General features: G+C 42.2%; 3 protein-coding genes across 9 annotated transcripts; 2 read left to right on the top strand and 1 right to left on the bottom strand.

Annotated features, from left to right (window-relative positions):
• Positions 1–525: 525 nt before the first annotated feature.
• Positions 526–11,149, top strand: LOC124350535 (serine/threonine-protein kinase mig-15-like). Of its 7 annotated transcripts, none has more exons than XM_046801286.1 (21): positions 526–1,198; positions 1,276–1,341; positions 2,219–2,275; positions 2,391–2,516; positions 2,664–2,712; positions 3,603–3,755; positions 3,823–4,263; positions 4,403–4,533; positions 4,599–5,078; positions 5,171–5,574; positions 5,647–5,681; positions 5,748–5,833; positions 6,528–7,139; positions 8,166–8,285; positions 8,367–8,414; positions 9,186–9,468; positions 9,545–9,936; positions 10,014–10,163; positions 10,233–10,343; positions 10,438–10,626; positions 10,697–11,149. In XM_046801286.1, exons 1-21 carry the CDS (start codon positions 1,136–1,138, stop codon positions 10,778–10,780), a joined length of 4,080 nt encoding a protein of 1,359 aa, XP_046657242.1. In that variant the 5' UTR covers positions 526–1,135; the 3' UTR covers positions 10,781–11,149. The 7 variants fall into 7 exon arrangements, with proteins under 7 accessions (XP_046657242.1, XP_046657244.1, XP_046657243.1 ...); XM_046801288.1 differs by having other exon boundaries at positions 6,501–7,139; positions 9,234–9,468; XM_046801287.1 differs by having other exon boundaries at positions 6,501–7,139; positions 9,231–9,468.
• Positions 11,150–12,595: 1,446 nt separating this feature from the next.
• Positions 12,596–17,420, bottom strand: LOC124350538. The gene is made up of 12 exons (XM_046801292.1): positions 17,191–17,420; positions 16,347–17,123; positions 16,105–16,246; positions 15,785–16,044; positions 15,636–15,720; positions 15,398–15,569; positions 14,973–15,324; positions 14,742–14,909; positions 14,338–14,670; positions 13,720–14,277; positions 12,892–13,573; positions 12,596–12,797 (listed from the first exon to the last, which is right to left on the bottom strand). The coding sequence occupies exons 1-11, from the start codon at positions 17,272–17,274 to the stop codon at positions 12,896–12,898; spliced, it is 3,609 nt and encodes a 1,202-aa protein (XP_046657248.1). The 5' UTR covers positions 17,275–17,420; the 3' UTR covers positions 12,596–12,797; positions 12,892–12,895.
• A 254-nt stretch (positions 17,421–17,674) lies between these two features.
• On the top strand, positions 17,675–18,268 carry LOC124350826 (transcription initiation factor TFIID subunit 11-like). The gene is made up of 3 exons (XM_046801662.1): positions 17,675–17,797; positions 17,872–17,968; positions 18,051–18,268. The coding sequence occupies exons 1-3, from the start codon at positions 17,690–17,692 to the stop codon at positions 18,176–18,178; spliced, it is 333 nt and encodes a 110-aa protein (XP_046657618.1). The 5' UTR covers positions 17,675–17,689; the 3' UTR covers positions 18,179–18,268.
• Positions 18,269–22,648: the final 4,380 nt, after the last annotated feature.

The following is a 22,648-nucleotide window of genomic DNA, read 5'->3' as shown; positions in this document are numbered from 1 at the left end:
GCATGTCAAAAGTTGCTGACGACTTGACTATCCTTAAGCAAGTTTCTTTTTTGGCAGAATGGGAAATCCCGTTGCGGTTGCCCGTGACCGAAAGAGTTGTCGGAATATGAAGATGTGTCCATATTATGTGGAGACAGACAGACGCTGCTGACGTCATCCCGATTCCCATCCTCTCTCTCTCTTTCTCTTGTGGATCCCGTTGGGTCCGTTCCCTGTGTAAAAGAAGAAATGGTATTGTGTTACCGTAGGCGGAAGGAAATGGCATCACGGCCGTTCCCGCGTGAGTATTGATGAAATCGGGCTGACACACTTGAATTCGAATTTCTTCCATCGGCCGATTCAAGGGGAAAATCATTTTGCATCAGCTGCACAAATTCATTAATTCTTTTGATTATTATTTTTTTGATTATTGTTCAGAAAATAAAAAGAATGGGTGTGTGACTGTGCATGTGTTGTGTTGTTGGTTGCAACCTTGACGATCCCCTTTCACACACGAGTCGTCACCAAGAGCTTGTCAAAGCCACCGCTAGGCGTCATCCGGAAAAAACATGGCCGCTGTGTTGGGAGGTGTGTGTTACATTACCCAACATACAGTACGTTAGTCGGATCGTGGAAAAAGACTAGGCTTGATGGTGCGGATGATTAAGCCGATCGCGGGGGTGGACGAGATGAACGCGTTCGACATTCTTCGTCCGTGTTATTAAATTGAGAAGAAGAGTTACAATCGTCTCGTTGCAGCAAGAGCAGGAAGGCAGAAGACAAAACTCTCGTTTCCAGTTGTGTGTGTCTTGAGGAACGGGGGCGGATGTTTTGTGGAGCTTTTCACAAGACTTCACGTCATTTGGGTCTTCCCCCCCTCTTTTGTACGTGTTTTGTGTATGTCTCGTGTGTTGTCAAGAAAGGCTGCTGTGTGAGGGTGCCAAGTTGAAACAGTGGCTCTGACTCAGTTTCTCCATTTTTGTGTGAATCATTAAGTGCTGCTGCATCAGATATTCCCCTGCCCTTCCCATTCATCGTGGACCAAATCCTCAACATTGGCTCTGGGACTCGGGGAGTGTCACTGTCCAGAAGACTTGCTCAGTTGGGGGTAGCATTTTGTTACGGGGAGTAAGTCTGCACATCTCACTGAGCAACAATGGCCCACGGTTCCCCCAATGTCAACTGTTCGCTGGACGAAATAGATCTTAATGCTCTCAAGGTCAGCACTGCTTCCTTCCCATGTCTCTATCTCATTTGAAGAGGTTGGTGATATCATAATGTTCTTTTGTATCCCAGGATCCAGCTGGCATCTTTGAGCTGATTGAAGTTGTTGGAAATGGAACCTACGGTCAAGTGTACAAGGTAATCACAAACATCTTCCCCACTCCAACATCCCATATTTAAGCACCGTAGGTTCGCTGTGGTCTCTGTCTCAAGGACTGAGCCTGCCAACCCAAACTGTGTTCCATCTTGCTGGATGGATTGTTGAAATGCTTGAAGCAACACACACGAAATAACTTGCACGTTATCCATCTAATCTATTATTAATCCCCCTCCCTCTCATGTCTCTTTCGATATTCCCGACCCGTGTTGAAACAATTGCCCAACTAGGAGACAGGAAGTCGAGGAAGGGGGGTAAAGTCTCCTCTCTGATTGGATCACATCATTGCGATGCGGAAACGACAACTTGAAAGCACAAAATTTTTTTAATAGACCGTTAATATTAAAAGAAAAGGGGGAAAAAAGAAGTTTTTTGAAACCCATTTTCTGTGGCGGATTTGTTGTCGAGACCCCTCGATTAGGTAACGACTTGGAAATAAAATTGGAATTCTCTGGGTCTTAGTGTAAATAACTTTTTTTCCCCATATGCCCCACAGTTTCTGAGGGTGAGCAGCTGCTACTGATCATGTGACCCTCAACGACCCTCTCTCTCAGTTCTTCCTTCCTTCCCCCCCACCATCACCACCGTTTTTGGAGTTTCTCGCTATCTACTCCACGACTCGGCCTCCCAACTCTTTTAAAATAAAAATGCGAGTTATACATGTATGCTGGAACATGAGCTGCACACTTGCACCCCCAAGTCTCCGAAACTCTTGTCTGTGTTGTTATTATGTGTACATTTGAAAAATGGAAGAGCTGAAGGCAAAGAACTTGGTCAAGTTGTGTGTGTGTGTGTTGTTTTCGCTTCCGGATTTTCAATGATGTTTTGCTCTGGTTTTCTCCCATGTTCGATATATAGGGGCGCCACACCAAGACGGGTCAACTGGCCGCCATCAAAGTCATGGACGTTACCGAGGTATAATGGCCTTCTTTCTTTTTCTATTTTTTTTTTTCGAGAATGACATAAATCAAAGTCAGTCGTATCTTCTACGGTTCTATGGTTTCAATTTTTGATTTTCCTTTTTTTCTAGGACGAGGAGGAGGAAATCAAATTGGAGATCAACGTCCTGAAAAAGTTTTCACACCACCGCAACATCGCCACCTATTTCGGCGCCTTTATTAAAAAGAGTCCACCCGGCAAAGACGATCAGCTCTGGGTAATTCCATTTTTCTAGAAGAATCCGAACGAGGTTTTCCACTCTGTTTGGAAGAAATATTTATTTGTGTGTGTGTTTGTGTGTGTCGTCCTTCTTATTTCTCTGGTAAAAATAATAATTTTGTTGTCTTTTTTTTCTTTTTGACAGCTGGTGATGGAATACTGCGGTGCCGGATCAGTAACGGACCTGGTCAAATGTAAGTCCTGCGGTTATTTATTAAAAGAAATTGAAAAGATATTTATATACTCTACAGTGAATCACGCAATCAAAAAGGCCCGTCGTAGAGATTTCTGTGTACGGTCATTAAAAACAACACCAACTTGACAATATTTCTTTCCGTTTGCTGGCGAAAGAGGCCAAGTTCGTTCGTTTTTTAAACCGTTCCAGCACGACGCCTTCTGTGGTCATGCGAAAAGTGGCTGCAGAACAAGTTGTTGTTGTTGGTCTGGTACAGAACGAGATAGTAGGACGGGGAGAATGATAGAGATCCGGTTGGTGGAAGGGGGGAACCTTGAACCGAGTCACGGCGGAAGTGACCACCACCTGATGAAGAAAAGAAAGAAAGAAATGAAAAGAAACTTGCTTCTTTTTTTGTTGTTTTGTTTTCTTGGCTGGAGGCAACATGTTTCTTTTGGGGAAGAGTTTTGTGTTTGCCAGGGCTCATTGGCGGCAGGGGGCAGTTGAATCAACAGCCATATGGCATACGTGTTTGGTGGTAGTGTCGGTTTGTTGGCCTCACCGTGTTTATTTAACGATATTCTTTCTCTTCTTCTTCTTCCTTTTCAAAGCAGTTTGTTTTATTTGTCCGTTGGCTCGTTTCTCTTTTTTCACTTGACTACCAACTTAATCGGCCAATCTCGGGAATTCATCAGCCTCCTTCCCTCCTTTTCTTTCCCGAGCTAAGAAGAAGAAGGAGGGGGGATTTGAGTGCGTGTCGCTCATTAAGTTGGTGACCGACAAAGAGTGAGAGAGACGTTGATTGGGTTCACTATGTGTCGGAGCCATCTGTTACTGCTGCCGAGGGGATTACGTAAGCCGACAGGAATTTATTTTCTTGTTTTTTTTTTGTTTTTTTATTCATTGCAGCCACCAAGGGACAGAGCCTCAAGGAGGAATGGATCGCCTACATCTGCCGCGAGATCCTGCGCGGATTGGCTCATTTGCACGCCAACAAGGTCATCCATCGTGACATCAAGGGTCAGAACGTTTTGTTGACGGACAATGCCGAAGTCAAATTAGGTAAACATTTTGGTTATTTGATATTTGTTGTAGCATTTTCTAAAATAAAAATGTGTCCTGTTGACAGTTGATTTCGGTGTGAGTGCCCAGCTGGACAGGACGATCGGTCGCCGCAACACGTTCATCGGCACGCCGTACTGGATGGCCCCCGAGGTGATTGCCTGCGAGCACAACTCTGAGGCGACTTACGACAATCGCAGCGATTTGTGGAGTCTGGGCATCACGGCCCTGGAGATGGCCGAGAGTCAGCCGCCGCTTTGCGACATGCACCCCATGAGGGCCCTTTTCCTGATCCCACGCAATCCGCCGCCCCGTCTCAAGTCGAAGAAATGGGCCAAAAAGTTCCAGAACTTCATCGAGACGGTTCTGGTCAAGGACTACCACCAGCGCCCGTACACTGAGCATCTGCTCAAGCATCCGTTCATCCGCGACCAGCCGACCGAACGCCAAGTCCGCATCCAGCTCAAGGACCACATTGACCGGTGCAAGAAACACAAGCAACAGAAAGGTAACAACAGATTAGCCCCCAAAATATTTTGCCAACAATTTTCAAAACTGCCCCGTCGGGTGTTTTTACGACTCATTTCCTCATTCCCGTTTCGTATTTTATTTTTTTATTTTATTATTCCTTTGGATTTAACGAGCAGAACGGGAAGATTACCGATATAGCGGCTCGGAGAATGAGGAAGAGGAGCACCCAGTGGCCGGCGAACCTTCTTCAATCATCAACCAAGTCCAGGGCGGCGATACCCTGCGACGCAATTTCCAGCAGATTCAAGTAAGACATTGGCCAAATTTAATTTTTTTAAATTTTTTTTCTCATAATTGAATTTTTGTGAAAAGCAGGAAGGAAAGACGCTGACGAGTCCGAGCCCCAAGGATCCCCGCGAAGCTCGCGAGCGTGAGAGGGAACGTGAGCGCGTGGAAAGGGAGCGAGAACGCGAGAGGGAGAGGGAGCGTGATCGCGAGCGAGAGAGGGAACGTGAGCGTGAAAGGGAGAGAGAGAACCGCGAGAGGGAGAACCGCAATCGGGGAGGCGCAGGTGCCGCAGGCAAAGAGAGCAAACGCGATAAGGACGAATTCGTCGATCCCGGGCCGCCGGCCAGACCTCCGCTTCCGCAGCGACTCATTGTCGTTCCAGATCCTCCGCCACCGTCACGACCACTCCCTCTACCTCCCAAAGAGGAGCGCAAACAAGCTACTCCTCCCATTTCTTCCCAGCAACAGCACCATCATCGTCAGGGTCACCATGGCCAGCAACCTCCGCAACAGCCGCCAAGGAATTCGCAGCTATTCAAACAAGCCCAGGCTCGCAAACCTGAGGTAAAAATTCGGCTCCTCCTTCACCTCACGAATTGTTTTTACTTTCACCTTTTTTATTTGATTTGTTTTTTGTTTCAACCCAAAATTAAAAGGAACTGGACGTGTTGGCTGCTCATTTGAATGAACTCGGATTGGGTGGCTCATCGTCTGCCGCTGGATCGTCTTCTTCCGGTGCTCCGTCTCATCCTCCTTATCCAGTTGCTCCTAGCCGATCCAATGGCAATAAAGCGGCCCTGCCCGAACCGGCCTCCCAGTTCGCCGCTGCGGCCGCGGCTCGTGAAGCTGCGCGTGAAGCGTCGCGTGAAGCCGCTCGTGAGGCAGCGCGGGGAGCTGCCCGCGAAGCTGCTGCCGCCCGTGAAGCTTCCGCCGCCGCTGCGGCGGCGGCTGCAGCAGCAGCAGCTGCCCAGCATAGCGATTCCGACAATGAAGAAGAACCCGCTGTGCGTGGAACACGAAATGATGGGACCCTTCTTGCCAGCGATCCACCAAAACCTCTGTCAGTTCATTTTGATTTGAAATGGTTTCCTTCGTCCTTAACTTTTGACACTTTGGTGATTGTTTTTTACAGGCCCAGTGAGCCCAGCGTTGCCGCCATCAAAGAAGGTAAAATCATTTGACCAAAGAACTATATTAAGTCTTCGTTTGATTGAATTGAATTGCTTCATTCAGGGACGCCAATGGGAGCCGGAGCACCTAATCGGCCCCTACCGCCGACACCGGATGAGGATGCCAATGAGCGGACGTTGATGAAACGGGTAAGACCTTCTGAACCAAAATCGTTTCTCTTTCCTTTTTTCTTTCGACTTTTCCTTTTTGTTTTGTTATTTATAAATCTTAACGAACACGACGATCCCCTCCCATCATGACTATTTTAAACATTCCTCTCCGCCTCACGGATGAGAAAGAAAAAGGGAAGACGGGGACAAGGTGATGGCCCCCCCTCCACTTGACTTTTAACGTACGGGTGTTGGTTTATTTGTTCCCCCCTTTTTCTTGTTTTATTTAACATTTGCGTTGGAATGTCGTGTTGTTGTTGTTGTTGTTGTTTTCTTTTCCCGTTGGTTGTAAACGTTCCATTTTTCCGCGATTGATATTGGAATCTTGCCCAGTATTTTTCTGCAAACACAACAGGGAAATTCAGACCGAAAATTAATGACATGTCCAAGAGGTATTTTTGGGGGTTCTTGAAAATGACGTGGTGATCCGTCCTTGAGTTGGTTGGTTCTGCCCGTGTCCACCCGCGATTCGTTTTGGCGTGGCTTTTGCGGATTTCCGTTTAAAAAAAAAATCCTTTTTGACAATCCTGTTCCACCTGTTTGTCCTCGTCCACCTTTTTGCTGATTGTCTTGGCCGCTTCACGGCCGCTTTGTGTTAACTGTGCCCGACTCGTGTTGAATGTGTGGAACCCCGTCACGGAAGTAGATGCTGAATGACTGGGACTTTGCCCAGTTTTTTACCAACTGGAATGCCACGGCGCCGGTAGTGGTCGCAGGGACGCGGAGCAGCGAGGAGCCCACGGAAGAGAAGAGTAGCAGCTCGAGTGGAAGCAGTTCCGGGCGTGGCGGGGTGTCGACGCCCCCGCGGATGCATCGGCGCAACGAATCGGATTCAGCCCTGGCCAGCGTCATTAAAGCCCAGTCGAATGTGGCCGATCCTTTGTTCAGTTCCCGGATGCCCTGGGCGGGTAATCGGCACCGGAGTGTCAGGGAGCCAACGCTGAGCAATGACGAATCCGTCAGTCTGACGGAATTCAGTCGCAAAGCCTCTCAGCTGGAATTGCGGAGCAAAGCGGGTGGCGGCGGCGGCGGCACTCTGACGTCCGAATTTGCTCCGCCGCGGAGGGAGAAGACGGATATCCTCGACCTTCGCCGGCTCGAGCTCAAAAAGGAGCTGGAAGAGCGGAGGCGAGCTAATGGCGTCGAGAACACAGGCCGCCACAGCCAGTCAGAAGTCAGAGGATCGGCCGTGATATCATCATCAACTCGCCCGTCTCGACCTCCCCTCTTGAAATCCACTTCCGAACCTTGCGCCCCCCTCGCTCTCTTCAGGGACCACCAACAGGTGAGAGCTGGGCAACAGACAAAAAAGTCTCGACAATCGACACACACAGCATCCCCCCCCCAAAAAAAAAACATCTTTCTACTCCTCCGCTCCCCAAAAATCTCCTTTTTTGGGGAGGGATTACACCCACCCAGCTAATGTTTCTCTTTCTTACTCTCTCTCTCTCTCCTCTTGTGTTAGTTGTGTCTGCGTAAATTATTGAACGGTGGGCACTCCCCGATGGCTTTTCTTCTATGCCGGGCCACACGGGAAACCAAACGATTTTCTTACCGCATCTGCCTCGGAATAACACGAACGCCCACGCTCCCTCCCGAACCAAAAAAATAAATAAAAGACGATAAAGACGAAAGGGGAAAAAATAAAATAAAGCATTCACGACGATAACGACTACTACTAAGGGGGAAACCGCATTTTTTTGTCTGTATGAGACGGTCGGGAATCACGCTCACTACCCCCCCCCCCCCGACTACTTGCACGTGAAGGCATGTCTTTGTTGTTCTCCCGGTTTAGATAATCACCCGCTAATGGAACTGCACATTTCTCGTCGTTTAATTGACGTGCGACGGATGCAAGGCATTTTTTTGTCGAGTCTTTTAATGACGATAATAATTGGGATACTATCCCCGATGGCTTTTTTTTATAAATTTTATTTCATTTTTTTGGATTTGCATTTGAATGAACCGAGCACCTGTTGTTGTTGTTGTTTTTGTGTGCCGCCACTTGTCGTTCCGGTTTTTCCTTTTTTTTGTTTTTTCCTTGTCTCTTTCCTGTTGCATGGATCGTTTGCTCCACCCACACGTCGTCGTGCGTGTGCATCTTTTGCTGCTTCTCTTTTTTTTTTACTTTCGTGACTTTTTTCCGGGGAGATGACTAACCTAACCTCAACTGTTGTTTTGTTTTGTTTTTCCTTCTTCTCGAATTGGGAGGGGGGGAATCTTTTTTAATTCGTTTTGTTGTTGATGTCCCGAGAAATAATTGCGTCTTAAATGAATGGATTTTGTGCGTGTTCGGCCGTTCGCGTAATAGAACCGAGACGAGCGGCACTCTGATGCCCACCGAATGGACCCGTCATCTTCGTCGGGGCAGCACCACATGGGCACGCCCGGATCTCGTTCCAGCACCGTTTTGCCCGACCTGCTCTCCCAGGTATGACGTCATTTACATTGCGGTAAACGCGGAACTTCATTTTTCTAACCTGATTTTTTTTTTTTTTTTTTTTTTGCACAGGCTTCGACCCCTAGCGGCCAGCGGCTAGACAAGTCTTCCAGCGAGGAGGTATGTGTGACACAATCAAATCTATTCGCAATCATCTTTTCAGCCATCAGCCTTAGAAACCAGCAAACAAACAAATTCCTCCCTTTTTTTCCAAAATTTATTTTAACATTTTTAATTTTGGTTTTGGTCATTAACCGAAAACAGAAAGAGAAAAAAAGCCAATATTTATAGATTGGATGTGGCATGGCTACACCCTCGTCCATCGTTATTGCAGTTTTCATTTGCATTTGATAATGCAAAGTTTTAGTTGACTCCACCACCGCCAGTTTTTTTTTAATTATTATTATTATTATTATTTTGATAGAAACACATTGTATGTGTGTGCGTGTGGAATGGTTAACAATGGTTAACTTACGAGTGCTAGCCAATGACAGTGACTTCCAGCTATTAACACATACGGCTGATTACTATTAAATTAACCCTAATTATATTTAAAGAAAAAAAACAAAAAGGCCTCGGCTTTCTGACGGTATTTTATTTAGGTATCTTTTGATTTATTCATTTTTGTTTCATTTTATTTCGCGCGAAAACCAACCTTTATTTCTCCCAATTAAACAAAAAATTTGACTCGAAATTAACCAATGGTGATTGTGAGCTGTCGTGAAGGAATGATATCCGTTTCTCTTTGTGATGTGCTGTATTGGTTTGGAATTTGATCCCTACCCTTTGCTTTGTTTTTTTTTTTCTCTTTCTCTCATATTTTTTCGGGCCTCTTATTTTTTACCAAAACACCTTCACCCCTGCATTACTACTTTGGCCTTTTTGGAAAAGCAGTACCGTCAAGCGTTGAATAAATCCACCCCACTTCATCTCCAGCAGAAGCAGCGTTCGTTTTTGACGTTCGGCTTCGGGGCCAGTGGTGGTAGTAGCGCCGGCGGATCGACTGGCACCGAAAGGTCTTCTCTGGCCGTCGGAGGAGGAGTTCCTCCGCGCAGGGAATCCAACATCAACGTCAATGTCACGCCAACGTCTCACGACGCCGTGCCCGACACGCCCGAAATCCGAAAGTACAAGAAGCGATTCAACTCTGAAGTCCTTTGCGCTTCGCTTTGGGGTAAAACCGATGGAATTTTTTTTTTTTTTTCAAGTGATGTGGAGATGTGAATAACGTGAGGCCATTTCAATCGCAGGAGTCAATTTGCTGATTGGAACAGAGAACGGGTTGATGTTGCTGGACAGGAGCGGCCAAGGCAAAGTCTACCAGTTGATATCTCGTCGGCGATTCCAGCAGATGGAAGTGCTCGAAGGTCAGAACATCCTGGTGACGGTGTCTGGCAAGAAGAACCGAGTCCGCGTTTACTACCTCTCGTGGCTCAAGTCCAAGATTTTGCGCACCGAGGGCGTTGGCGACCAGAACATTGAGAAACGCAACGGCTGGATCAATGTCGGCGACCTCCAGGGCTCTGTCCACTTCAAGATTGTCAAATATGAAAAGATCAAATTCCTCGTCATTGCTCTGCGTGACAGCATCGAGATCTACGCCTGGGCGCCACGCCCTTATCACAAATTTATGGCTTTCAAAGTATGTCGTCTTTTGTTTCCATCGGAGGACTAAACGTTGATTTTTTTTTCTCATTTTTTACATGAATATTTCGACAGTCTTTTGGAGATTTGGCGCATCGTCCTCTCCTAGTCGATTTGACTATCGAAGAAGGAACTCGCCTCAAAGTCATTTATGGATCGGCCGAAGGATTTCACGCCATCGACCTCGATCAAAGCGCAGTCTACGACGTCTACATCCCAAAACACGTATACTGGACTAGAATTCACCGACTCGATTTGAATTGAAAATTTATTTCTTCCTTTTCTATTATTCAGATTCAAAACGCAATCACTCCTCACACGATCGTGACGCTGCCCAACTCTAACGGCATGCAAATGCTTTTGTGCTACGACAATGAAGGTGTCTACGTCAACACGTCGGGCAAGGTGAGTCATCATCATAAAAGTTGTCGCTTTTAAGTTTTGTCTAATCTCTTCGCCTTGGAAAAATTACCGTTTTCGCCTTGGCGCAACTAAACAGATGCTCAAGAACGTGGTGCTGCAATGGGGCGAGATGCCGACCAGCGTGGCCTTCATCGGTATCGGTGAGATTATGGGCTGGGGCAACAAGGCCATTGAGATTCGCAATGTGGAAACTGGACATTTGGACGGTGTGTTTATGCACAAGAAAGCCCAAAGGCTAAAATTCCTCTGCGAACGTAACGACAAGGTGAAACATTTTTTTTTTCTTTATTTCGATTTATTGATTCGTCAACTAATTGTGTTGACTCCCATTTCAGGTGTTTTTCTCGTCGGCCAAAGGAGGCTCGACGTGGCAGATCTATTTCATGGTTCTCAACAAGCCCGGAATGGCGAATTGGTAAACTTACTACAGAGTGACGGGGGAGATTATACAGCAAACGAAGACGTAAGCAATCCTGGAAGAAACTACAGCAGATAATACAGCCGTGAATAATAGTTAGAAAGTAGTACCCAACAAGCTCAACGTTGTAAGGCAAACAAAAAAAAAACAAAAAATGAAGAAAATACCAAAACAGGGCACATCCACACACACATAATTTTTTTGCTGTACTTGCGCCACATTCGACGGAATTGACTCATCACGGGCCGTAAGAACAATTAACAAAAAAAATGTTCATACAGTAAAAAAAAAAAAAATACTAAAAGTAAAAAGGCGGAAAAGTCGTTTCTCATCACGCAGACTTCACTTGCCTTTTTTGGGGGGAAACAAATTTAAAGGGAAGAAAAAAAATGAATTAAACACAATACCATTTTTTTTTTTTTCCATTTTTTTTTTTTTTTTTGCCTTGTAAATATTTTCATATGCATCCGGAAAAAAATGGGGGGTAAAAATTCAACAAAGCATAGATTTTTTTTCAGCCAGCTTTAATTCAATAGAAAAAAATGTAGTCCACAGATCGTTTCCTAAATTTTTGGTATTTTGTTTTTTATTATTTGCAAATCCATCTGCTTTCTTGTCTTTTCTGGTTACTCTCTCCTTCGCCTCCCTCATTATGTATTTTTGCTTTTCCATTCTGTCGATAATTAGTCCCCCCCTTTTCCGTTTTGGCATACGTGAAACACACACAGACACGGGCATTGGATCCCTGAGAATAGGAAGAACTTGGCAATCTCCGTTTTTGTTGTTCCTTTCGGATTTATTTTTTAAAATTAATTCATTGAAAATGCCTTGCAGACTTGTTTAACCTTTCATCAGAAGAGATTATTCTTCCCTTTTTTAAACAAAATAAATCGTAATAATTTTTGTCCCGCCATTTTTTTAAAAACCAAAATTCTTGAATTGAAAATTGGGAAAACAAAACCCTGTTTGTGCTGTGCTGTGTGTTTGTGTTGCCGTACATGATGTGTGTGTGTGTGTGATCTTTAATCTTGTCTCTCTATTTTTCAGCGTTAATTTTTCTTGAGTGCTCCCAGGAGCTCAAAAACGTAGACGATCCAGCGTCTTGCGTTTTTCATTTTTCATTTTCTTGTCCTCCTCCCGGCCCAACAAATTTATTCGTTTTGTTTTCTTTTCGTCCTCTTCCGCCCGCCCCTCCCATTCATTCTGCTGTTCTTTATTCGCCACCGATTCACATTGAAGATGATGTGCACGATTTTTAACCAAACTGGGGCTTTTCTGTTTCATCAAAGAGTTGAAAACAAACAAAAAAAGGAAACAAAGAATACAGAGGTAACACATCGATCGATCATGTTTTTTCTTGCGTTATTCATCTAGGTAACGACCAAGAGGATGTGCGACCTATTGAACTTTAAACTAGCATTAGCGCCTTTGCAAAACTGAAGCCTACAACGCGATTCATCTACTATTGTTGAGGAATCATTTTGTAATTATAGTAAGTTGTTGTAATTAATTGTAATTTGTAGTAAGATATTTTGTAATTTAAGGTACATGCCACGCGTTTTATTCCTCATGTTAGCTCCTTAGCACGAGCGCGTACTTTTAAGTCTCGTGTTTTATAATATGCTTTGGGATTGAAAATTTTGGAAACACAGTACAAAGCTCCTTGAAAGCTCGATTTTTTTTTAATTCCGAGGAAATGGAGTTTAATAAGGAAAATGCATTGAAATTCGTCGTCGAGTTTCGGGACCTCAAAAAACTGTTTTTAAAAGCAAATAACTTTAAGATACGTAAGGGACGATATGACTTGTAAATTAAGTTAAGTTAACAACCACGTTTTTATTCCACACACAACCAGTTGTACAAATCGGGAAACTTCTTTAGGTGGAAAACCGTATCGATGCTGCTGGCACCGCCCTTCCGCAGTAACTTGAATCTGTACAAAACGAAATCATCCTTTTTTTCTGGGTAATTAATTGCGTCTCATCAAATCCCTAAATCATTTGCTTCTCCTTTCATTTCTTACGTAATAAAAAAATATTCAAATGCATAAAAAAACATTAATTATTTGCTTATAGCGTACACACAATACTAAAACATTCCTTATAAACTTACGTCGTTAGCATTTTTCTCTGACAATTTCTTGATAATCAGTTTCCATCGATCGAAAACACGAGCTTTGCTTAAATGTTTTAAGAGTGTGAAGTGGGGCCCTTTTCAAAATATGTTTGACATCAGAGCCAAGACGGCCAAGAGTATACAAATCCAAAATTTTTCCAGCGGGATAGTCTGCTTGGCTTTGATTGTCATGCTCACTCGCTGAATCAATAAAAGAACGAGTAGTTTGGTTCCACTGGTTGTGTGCTGTAACCAAGGCATCCAAGTAGTCGGAGGCTGTTAAAAGTAAAACATCCGACCAGGAGATAAGACTTCGTAATATCACAAATGGCAGAAGATTGAGCATATAAGTAGGAATGATTTTCTTCCATGGCATCGTGCAGTCATCTCCGGTCCAGAATGTTATTTTCCATGCCTTCATCAGATTAGGATTGCGAGATATGTTTGGACCAAGTTCTTTAATGAATAAGGGCAATTCAGCAGTGATTCCTTTTGCGCACCAAACTACAGCCGTAAGAGCCATTAGTTGGCAAGCTAACAAGTCCACTTCTGTCAAACCACTCCATCGAATCGTTTCGGCATTTTGTGGGTCACACAGCAAAGGATGAAACGTATTCAGCGCCTTATCGAGGGTTTTCCACGGCCCTGAAGCAACTCTGGCATCGTGAATAGCATGAATCTAAATTTGAAAATATTTAAAATTTAGTTCGGCAATATAAAAACAACAAAAAACAACAAAAAAAAACAACAACAAAAAACAACAAAAAAAAAAAAAAACATTCAAGTTAAAAAAAAAAATAATAATAAATAAAATAAATAACAAACCTGGGCGGAAAACTGGAGGCAGGGAATATCCTGAGATGACGTGCCTTCTAAGGCACGCAGAAGATGACTTGCAATACTTTTTGGGAACCAAGCGCTTTCAGAAGTAAGTGTGTTTCGCCAGTCATTCTCGATTAAATTAACGAGTGTTTTCAACGTAGGTTGTTGAGCCGGCTGGGAATAATAATTTCGACTAAGAAGATAAGGCGGCAGACAACAAACAACGCTCCACAAAATTTGGTCCACGTTATTTCCTTTCTTAAGACGGAGTTGCAACCAATATTGGATTAGCCAAGCAGAAGAATCCGAGGTTGAGGTTGGCTGATCTTCACAGAGGAGTGATTGCAATAGCAAGAGGAGGTCTTTAGAGTAGTTTGCTCGACCAGTCGAATTGTGACGTTCAATTATGGAATCAAGAATGATGGGGTATAACTCTGTCATATGGATGTTTTGGTAATCCTGCAATACAGAGTGCAAGTACCCAGGTCTCTCAGAACATGACAGCACGTCCATGTCAGCTTCCACGGTCATTTCAAGTTTAAGCCAGTTTCGTAGCGGTAGCTGTAGAAAGAAAACATGATTAGTAAAAAATAATTAAATAATTAAAAATAGCTGACATACTTTTGTTCCTTTACGAAACTCCACATCTTCACTCAACGCAAGATACTGCTTGTATTGCAGCATCATGTTACTGTGAAATATTCTGCGAGACAGCCATAGGTAAAGTACTGAAGGCAGGGGAACGCTACTCAATTCGTTTTGACGTTTTGCCTCCGTCACTGTGTAGTAAAGTAATCGTAAATGGAAAGGAATCGAATCTTCTCTATTCATAGCGAGTTGATCTTCATCCATTAATAGGATACTGAAAGCTCCATCAAAAGCTTGATAGCGAACAGGTAGAAGTATATGACTGTTGTGGCTAAGTAAGAATATGACGACGCCATAACATCGAAGCTGAAAAGAGAAGAACGATAACATATTAATTTATAATTTATCAAGACAAGCTCAAATATAAAGAATCTTACCAAATCATCACTCCCTCTACAGTTGTGGGTGAAATCCCAAACAAGATAATAAAGAGATTCGATGAACGAAGGATATCGACAAAAAAGAAGAAAGTATCGATTTAACCATTCAAGTTGTTTCTCAATCGAATATGAACTTTGAACTGAATCTATCCAGCATTCGGCTATCTGCGTAACGAGATCGGTTTATTTCTGTCATATAAAAATAATGAGTCATGGCTCAGACGTTACCTTCCATGCCACTGCATTTTTTGTTTTCATTTCATTATTTTCAGGATTGAATATGATAACAGGTGCGGAGGATTCCAAAGGGGGAAGAACGGTCCCTAGAAGACTATCCAAGTGTTCAAAAAGCACTGACTGCTGACGAGTTTCATTACAGAGCACAATCTGATTCATAAGAGTCTTATAGCTGGGTTTTCCTTCAGGTTCTTGCCAGTCCATTTGTTCAATTTCTGGGATATTTTGTCCCAATTTTCGACAAGCAGTGCAGTAAGCTTCATATTGAACCAATGGAAGCTTACCCGATTTCCTTAGTTCTTCGATGAATTCCTCTCTTATGTCGGAAGGATCGGGAACTCGTCTAGCAAGTAATCATTTTAAAATTAAAATAAAGATTATTGGTTATTGATTATACTCATGCATGTTCTAGATACCTTGGTTTGAGTAGAACCGATAAGAATTTATTGACAAAGTATGGCTTACGAAAAATTGCAGCCTCGATCACTGAACTAGGTATGCGACGATTCCGCCTATCACTTTTTTCAAATGCAGCAAGAGCGGTGTCAACTTCTTTGACCAAGTTTGAGTCTTCTTCAACAACTTGATCTAAATATAAAATTTCAATATCATTATAGAGTCTGGATGCTTATAACATCTTAATACAGTGTATACTTGAAGACTGGTTGACCTTGAAATCTTCTATCCGAGTACGGATCAATGCAGAGTAATCCGTCCATAAGTTACGGCAATTATCAACCTTATAAAATATCATTTAAATAATAATAAAAATAAGTGGGAAATTTAAAAAAAAATTAATTCACCATAGGAATAACAGGAGGATTATTTTTATGAGCCAGTAGCACCCAATGGGGTTCGTGTCGAACAATGTTCGTCAAAAATTTCAGCAAGAACGCAAATTGCTTAGATGTAGTTAATGAGGAAGTAATAGAAGAGAACCAAGCACCGTAATGAGGACTACTTGTGTTTTCCGCGTTGATTTGTCTGGCAAGAAGAAAAGAGGCCAGTAACAAATCCATTTGTAAATTATCCAAAGCACGCTGCATAAAACTATTTATGAGAGCTGGAAAATAAAAAAAAAGTGTTAAATTTTTAAATCTCAAAATAAAAAAAGTACGGTTACCTTTCAAATATTTGCTTCCAGTAGGATAGCAAACTTGAATTGCTGATACTATCAGCAGTAAACTTTTCCAGTTGATATCATACCGATTCAGAATTTCGTCAATTTTGTCGAGAACTGTGCCCACTTCCAAGGGAATCAAAAGCTGCAATTACACAATATACCATTTCAATTAGAGCAAAAGTATTGGCTTTAGTACAGCTTTAAAGATACAAGATCAAATTATATAATAAGCATTTGGTTACCTGAACTATTAAATTTACAACATTTTTGGGACTTCTGAAGAAGGTCCATTCATGTTGCAATTTGATGGCTGTGACAGGTTTAATTTCAGGTTTGTAACTTATTAAAAAGGCCAATTGCTCAAGGTAGCAATTTTTGAGAGATGAAAGCTGAAAGTGCAATCCTTGGTTCGAGAATTCAAAAGCACGCACTTCTTTCTCAGAAAATTCCCACAAAAATTCCCATATTTTTGTTGTTAAATCACTGAACAATGATACTGCAAACTTGACAGTATGGCCATTAATGGTCTTCTGGAGATCAGCAGGTAGTTCTCCAAACCCAACATGAATAATAGTAGTCAACAAGTATTCGAATAAATTATGTTCCTGTGGTTTACAATTTTGCCATGGAGCAAGTGCCGATGCAAAAAGTAGATTAATCCATTCTAATTTCTTTGACGGGCATTCAGTCGAACTTTGAAAGTAGAGTGTTATAGAAATTACTCCTATTTTTTCCAATTCTACAATCACATTTGTTGGGACTAGAGCAGGGTAGTTATTAACGCTATCTTGAATACTTGGGAAGTTGAGTTCTCCCTTGCTAGCAAGTTTTGATATAATGGAATACACAAATGTTCCACTAATCTTGGGATGTCCAATTATCAAACCATCAATAACCTGTATGGCAAATTGTGTTGCATAAGCCTTGAAAGGTGACTTCAGTATTGATGCATCCATTCTCAGCAGTGACATAAGAGAATTAGCAGTACTGTCATCAGTGGCATCTTGATATTTTAAAACCTAGAAGAAAAATAATCAATAAAATTATTACATAGAATCACATCATGTGCAGACTTCCCCAAGTTACCTCTGTAGAAATAAACTGTTTACTGAAGAAAGCATTGAACAATTTGTTTGATTTACACTGAATTAGTAATCCTTCCTCGGCCATGGTGAGCAACAATTTAGAAAATGAAGGTCTCAACTCACACGCTGTTATATCTTTACTTGTTGGATGTTTCTTGCATGTTCGTTTTTAAATATCCCGTCACAAACTTGTTATGTTGACTTAAGCGCCAGCCGCCAGGATAAACAGCTGATTGTATCAAACCGACGTTGTCAAACTATGAAGTGGAAAATCTGAGTCAGATATCAGAACTCGAAGGATACTCAGAACTCAGAATACAAATCAAATTACGATTCAATGACGAACTCATCAAAAAAATAGTTTTCATAATAAACATATACTAATAGCGAGACACAGATTGACAGATAGTAAAAATGTAACAAGTTAACAACAATAGCTTACAATCTTTTTATCATCAACAGAAGGTGAAAGAGAGGCTGAAAAAAGGGCTGAATTCCGAATGAAAAGAGAAAAGATGCAAGTGCTGGTGTCTAATTTCACAGAAGATCAGCTGGACAGATACGAAATGTACAGGCGGTCAGCGTTCCCGAAAGCGGCCATCAAACGTGTAAGATTCAGCAGCGCGCCTCTTACGATTTCACTCGAATAATAATGTGTATTTTCGTTCTTGGTGGATTTTAGTTGATGCAAACCATTACCGGCTGTTCAATATCTCAAAACGTGGTCATCGCTATGGCTGGCATCGCCAAAGTTTTCGTCGGCGAAGTAGTTGAAGAAGGTACACGGGGTGACGGGAAATGATGCAATTTTACGCATGGTCACTTGCGTGGGAGTTTATTTTCAATCTTTTCTTATCGCAGCTCTTGACGTCATGGAGCAATGGGGCGATAGCGGTCCACTTCAGCCCAAGCACTTGAGAGAGGCCGTCAGAAGAGTGAGGAATCGAGGAGGCATCCCGGGATCGAAACCGTTCGCCAAAGCCTTTTGAAACCTTAACTTTGCGTCGAACTCAACTGTCCTGTCAGTCTCATTTATCTTGTGTAAACTTTCGAAAAATAAAAAAATAAAATAAAGATTCTATCATAGTTGATTCGACTATCCAGTGTACGGCAGCAAATTCGAGTTGATAAGTGCATTGCAAAAGAATTTGTTCTAGTCAGAATTAATAAAAAAACGAGATGAATGGCATGGTCAAACCCTATGCATAAAGGGAGGTCAGGCCGATTGATTTCATATGATTGATGACAAAGTGAGCCATTAGGATAAATCGCAAGTACGGGAGCAGGGCGTAACGTGCTGTCGTTAAAAAAATCCCTTCCGGGAATGGGGGGAATAGAGCATCCCACGCGTCCAGCATTTATGAATGGAAGTTGATGGCGACTAAAGAAATGTATACGCAGAAGAATTCCATTTCAATGAATGAATGGTCATCCGGCAGTACCATCGTTCATGAGCGGAGTTGGATTGACTCGGCAACGAGATGGGCAACGTGCCATCGTTCATGAATGAAAGCAGATAGGGAATCGATTCAAGCAGTTAATGCATTTATGCAAAACCTTGATGTAGTAGACAATGTTCACTTAAGCATAATTGACGTTCTGCCAACAAATCATTGTTACTGGTTGTAATATAGTACTGACTTTGGAATTATTGAAGTCACGTCAAAATATATTTTGTATTGGCCATAACTTACAAATTGCGTGGGTATTTCTTCCAGGGGAAATGGAAACCGTATGAGAATGCCATTTGATGTCGTAAACATCAACGAAAAAAGACAAGCGAAAAAAATACCAGAAAGATTCGTTCCTGCGTGTCTTCTGGGAAAGTTCATGAATGAACAGAATGAATGAATCCCAGTGAATGGAATAACGCATACATGAAGGATCGATCGAGGACATATCAGCTATATGTATGACAGGATCATGAATAACCCATTCCCGTTTTTTTATTACGGAAATAGAATCCTGCCAATCTACATACCAAAAAACATTAATTTAGTCTTTTGGCGAATAATGCAGCGCCTCGAATTAGTTCCAATCAGACCCATCTTGTTTTCTTCGAGCCATAAATGCCCATCATGATAGAATAAGAGACACATATTCAAAAGTGATCATGTCGAGCTGGTTTGATTCAATTTGTCCTTTGCCGTTTGTGACTCCAGATTCGCTCCAGATGATACTAGAAGAAAAGTGGAAAGTTAAAAGGCCGCAGTCATTCTAAAAACACATTTTGAGGCAGGTACTCCATACTTCAAAGTACCAAAAGTAAAATTTTGATTCAACTGCACCAGACACACATGCAAAGAACATTAAGGAAAATGTTACACTTCGGGAAACTGTTTATTGTGGAGTGAAAGAAAATCTGATGGAAGATTTTAGTGGAATTAATTCAATCTCAGACTAATAGACCTTCTGTTGGATGCAGTTGCGGAGGCGGAAAGTAATACGCCATTGCATTTTCTTCTTCCATCGGTGATGGATGAATCTTCTCCATGTGTCGGTCGGTGTATACACTGGGAGCGCTGCTAGATATCGTACATCATGACGTCTGATTCCATCCATCGTAGTAAACATTAGAAGGACTCGATGAAGTCGACCTTAACATAGGCTCACACATTGTACAGTTTCTATTGAATGATGTGCAAGACTTTGTTGCTGGCCATTCCCTCACTGAGTAATCGTTCCACGTGCCGCAACTTCTATTCAGCAACAAATCGGAAACCTTTCCGTTAAAGTGCTGCTATTTTTAAACAGTTTTTTTGGTTCACTTGTCGTAGATAAACTCACGTGCTGGGCCTTTCATACGTCAACATGCCTATATTTATCTTTTGGGCCAACTATTTGGATAACAAAGCAAAATGGCATCACACTAGTGCTGAGCTAAATTGGTACACCTGACTGAATAGGAGAAACGAAAGAATTTAAAAAAAAGACACAGGAGGAAAACGGAGAGGAAGAAAATATCTTTTTCTTGGGAGTGGAGACGAGAAACTGCTTTTACAGTGCCGAGTGTATGCGTGATGTAGTACGTTGTAATAAGACGCGCAAACAAAAAAGGCTACCGGTAGGTTCGTGGAAATTCGCGTGTAAGATTTCACGATGGCAACTTTCTTTTTCCATTTGAAAATGTTGGCACTCGCAACTCGGTCACATGATGTGGTTTTTGCCTGAACAAAATTTTGTTTTTTCCCTTCCTTGAAATCGTAAGCCTTTACGTCATCAGGTTGTTTCAAGCGGGGATTTTCGTAGAAAATATGAACGCATTCGGTTACATACGCCGATACAAAATTTGAAACTCAGTGAAAAAACAAAAATATGACCTACCATTTCAAATCCAATTGAAATTTCTAGTCGGTTGGTCCCAAATACGATACTATTTAGACATGGAAAATCATAATGTGAAAGAAAATGGAAGTAAACGATCGCTAAATTATGCGCAAAAAGAAAAAGCAAAAGACAAAAGGAGCAAGCAGCATCGATGAGGGGAAGCTGTGGCTATAAATAATGGCGCGGATTTTAATTTGGAGGGGTACCAGAGGCAGAAGTTGACTAAACTCCCCGCCGTGAGAGATCGACTGATGTTGGAATAGCGAAATATGCGATGAACTGGGAACATTCGAGAATAATATTTTCTAGAATTTGTAGGGCAGCAGTGCAGTTGGCCACCCGTTGGGACACGCAGCACGGGGCTAACTTCTTTTCACGGACAGATAAGAAAGAAAAGAGAAAAACAAGACCAAATAAGAATTGGAATCCTTGTGTCCCTTACAACAAAGCGGATGATGTAGCTACAACATGTGAGGGGGAAACCAAATAGTTGAGTCAAAATCTCTGCGGTGGGTCCTCCTCCTGTGTCGGTTAACCCGTCGGTCGGTTCAATGGGAACAAACGCAACAACAATCAACTGTCCCAGTTCAACGCGCAACGAATGGCCATCGCCACCATCCGCCCCTATACGGACGACACGCGCATTTATTTTGGGAAAGGATTTTTGGCTGGGCCGGCCACTCGTGGTTGCGGGACAGGAAGAAGGGGAAAGAATAACAGCAGGGAAACGGCCCAAACAATCAACACCCACACCCAAAGATAAACGATGTGTGTCTACTACGTACCCGACGACCCCAACAGCCGTGAAACAGCAAAAAAGAATAGCAAATGGAAACCCGCTGATAGCCAAAAACAAAGAGAGAATAAATGTAAAGAAGATGGGCAGACCCTAGCATAAGCTGCTGGAGGGAAATCAAAAGGAAATGAGTAAAGGAAGAAACTGCCGAATTACCAAACCACAAATCATTTCCGTCAAACGCATTCAAAAAGCAAACATTTGGGAGGTACGAGTACCAGTATACCTATTATATACAAGCCTATTGAACTTGAACAGAGAAATCATCCGTTCTTGTATTGTACCATGAATATTTATGACTTTTCTTGGGGGCGTTGTGGTCCACTGGAACTTTTGTGCTGGGAAACGGATGTTTCTTCCATTTCTCGTTATGTAATCAAATCCTGTAGGGATATGAACGTCCCTTTGTCCCATCCACAACACGATGGGCATACAGCCGGATCGTACTGAAAAGTGATAACGTGTTCCTTCACGAAATAATAATAATAGGATAACATCATTTAATCGCCTTTTTTTCCAACCGAAAGAAAATCTAAATTTCCAAAGAAAAATTCAAAAATTTCAGGACGATTAACATAACAAAACAATAATAATAATGATAATAATAATAATAATAATACCGGTAATAAAAACTTGGTAAGAGAAATAAGGGGAAAACCTAACAATCATCTAATTTATCTTGCTGTGAGGCAAGGATTAACTTAAAGCACACATTTCGGGGGAAAATTGGTGAAACTATACCCTGCAGTAGATTATGTCGGAAGACTGTAAAATTCATGAGCATGCGATTAAAATAACGCTATAAATCAATCGATGAGCACAGGAAACCCCTCAGATAAATCATTTCTTATATTTGTAAATTTTCGTGACGTGATTTGATCATCAACGGAGGTGCGCACTATCCTCTAAATGACGTTTGCTTATGGAAAGCGTTTGTTAATGAGCAACAACTGGTTGTTGGTATCACGTTTCGGCATCACAATGAATGCAGTCAATGAGTTCGTGACGGTTCGTGATGTCCTTTACAACTCAACCCTGTGCTAAGGAAAATTCAATTGATAGCCCACAACATTTATCAGTGATCCATCCAACTCATTTCCATGTTCCATTAAAATGCAAGGAATAAAACAAGTAAATCAGAAAAAAACTTTAACAATAATTAGGAATGCAAGACGTATAATCTTTTATATTATGGGCAGGCAATAAAAACAAATCCAATTACATAAGACAAAACCGGAAATCCATCGTCTTCTTCTTGGAAAATGAATTTCTCCGGATTAAATAATTGGGATCATGACGACGCTCATCGTTATATGTAGTGAATGAAAACGAAACT

Source organism: Daphnia pulicaria, chromosome 7, assembly GCF_021234035.1.
Source record: "Daphnia pulicaria isolate SC F1-1A chromosome 7, SC_F0-13Bv2, whole genome shotgun sequence".
NCBI lineage: Eukaryota > Metazoa > Arthropoda > Branchiopoda > Diplostraca > Daphniidae > Daphnia > Daphnia pulicaria.
This window is presented reverse-complemented; position numbering and strand designations above follow the sequence as displayed.

What these genes read in the sequence shown, in the direction of transcription:
- LOC124350535 (XM_046801283.1), top strand. Translation starts at nt 1,136, where the DNA reads ATGGCCCACGGTTCCCCCAATGTCAACTGTTCGCTGGACGAAATAGAT. An exon ending in CCTACGGTCAAGTGTACAAG is followed by an intron (nt 1,342 to 2,218) that starts GTAATCACAAAC and finishes TTCGATATATAG; the next exon opens with GGGCGCCACACCAAGACGGG. An exon ending in GCAATTTCCAGCAGATTCAA is followed by an intron (nt 4,534 to 4,598) that starts GTAAGACATTGG and finishes TTTTGTGAAAAG; the next exon opens with CAGGAAGGAAAGACGCTGAC.
- LOC124350538 (XM_046801292.1), bottom strand. Translation starts at nt 17,274, where the DNA reads ATGGCCGAGGAAGGATTACTAATTCAGTGTAAATCAAACAAATTGTTC. An exon ending in ATCCTCCTGTTATTCCTATG is followed by an intron (nt 15,721 to 15,784) that starts GTGAATTAATTT and finishes ATATTTTATAAG; the next exon opens with GTTGATAATTGCCGTAACTT. An exon ending in CAAGGTCAACCAGTCTTCAA is followed by an intron (nt 15,570 to 15,635) that starts GTATACACTGTA and finishes TTTTATATTTAG; the next exon opens with ATCAAGTTGTTGAAGAAGAC.
- LOC124350826 (XM_046801662.1), top strand. Translation starts at nt 17,690, where the DNA reads ATGAAAAGAGAAAAGATGCAAGTGCTGGTGTCTAATTTCACAGAAGAT. An exon ending in CGAAAGCGGCCATCAAACGT is followed by an intron (nt 17,798 to 17,871) that starts GTAAGATTCAGC and finishes GGTGGATTTTAG; the next exon opens with TTGATGCAAACCATTACCGG. An exon ending in CGGCGAAGTAGTTGAAGAAG is followed by an intron (nt 17,969 to 18,050) that starts GTACACGGGGTG and finishes TTCTTATCGCAG; the next exon opens with CTCTTGACGTCATGGAGCAA.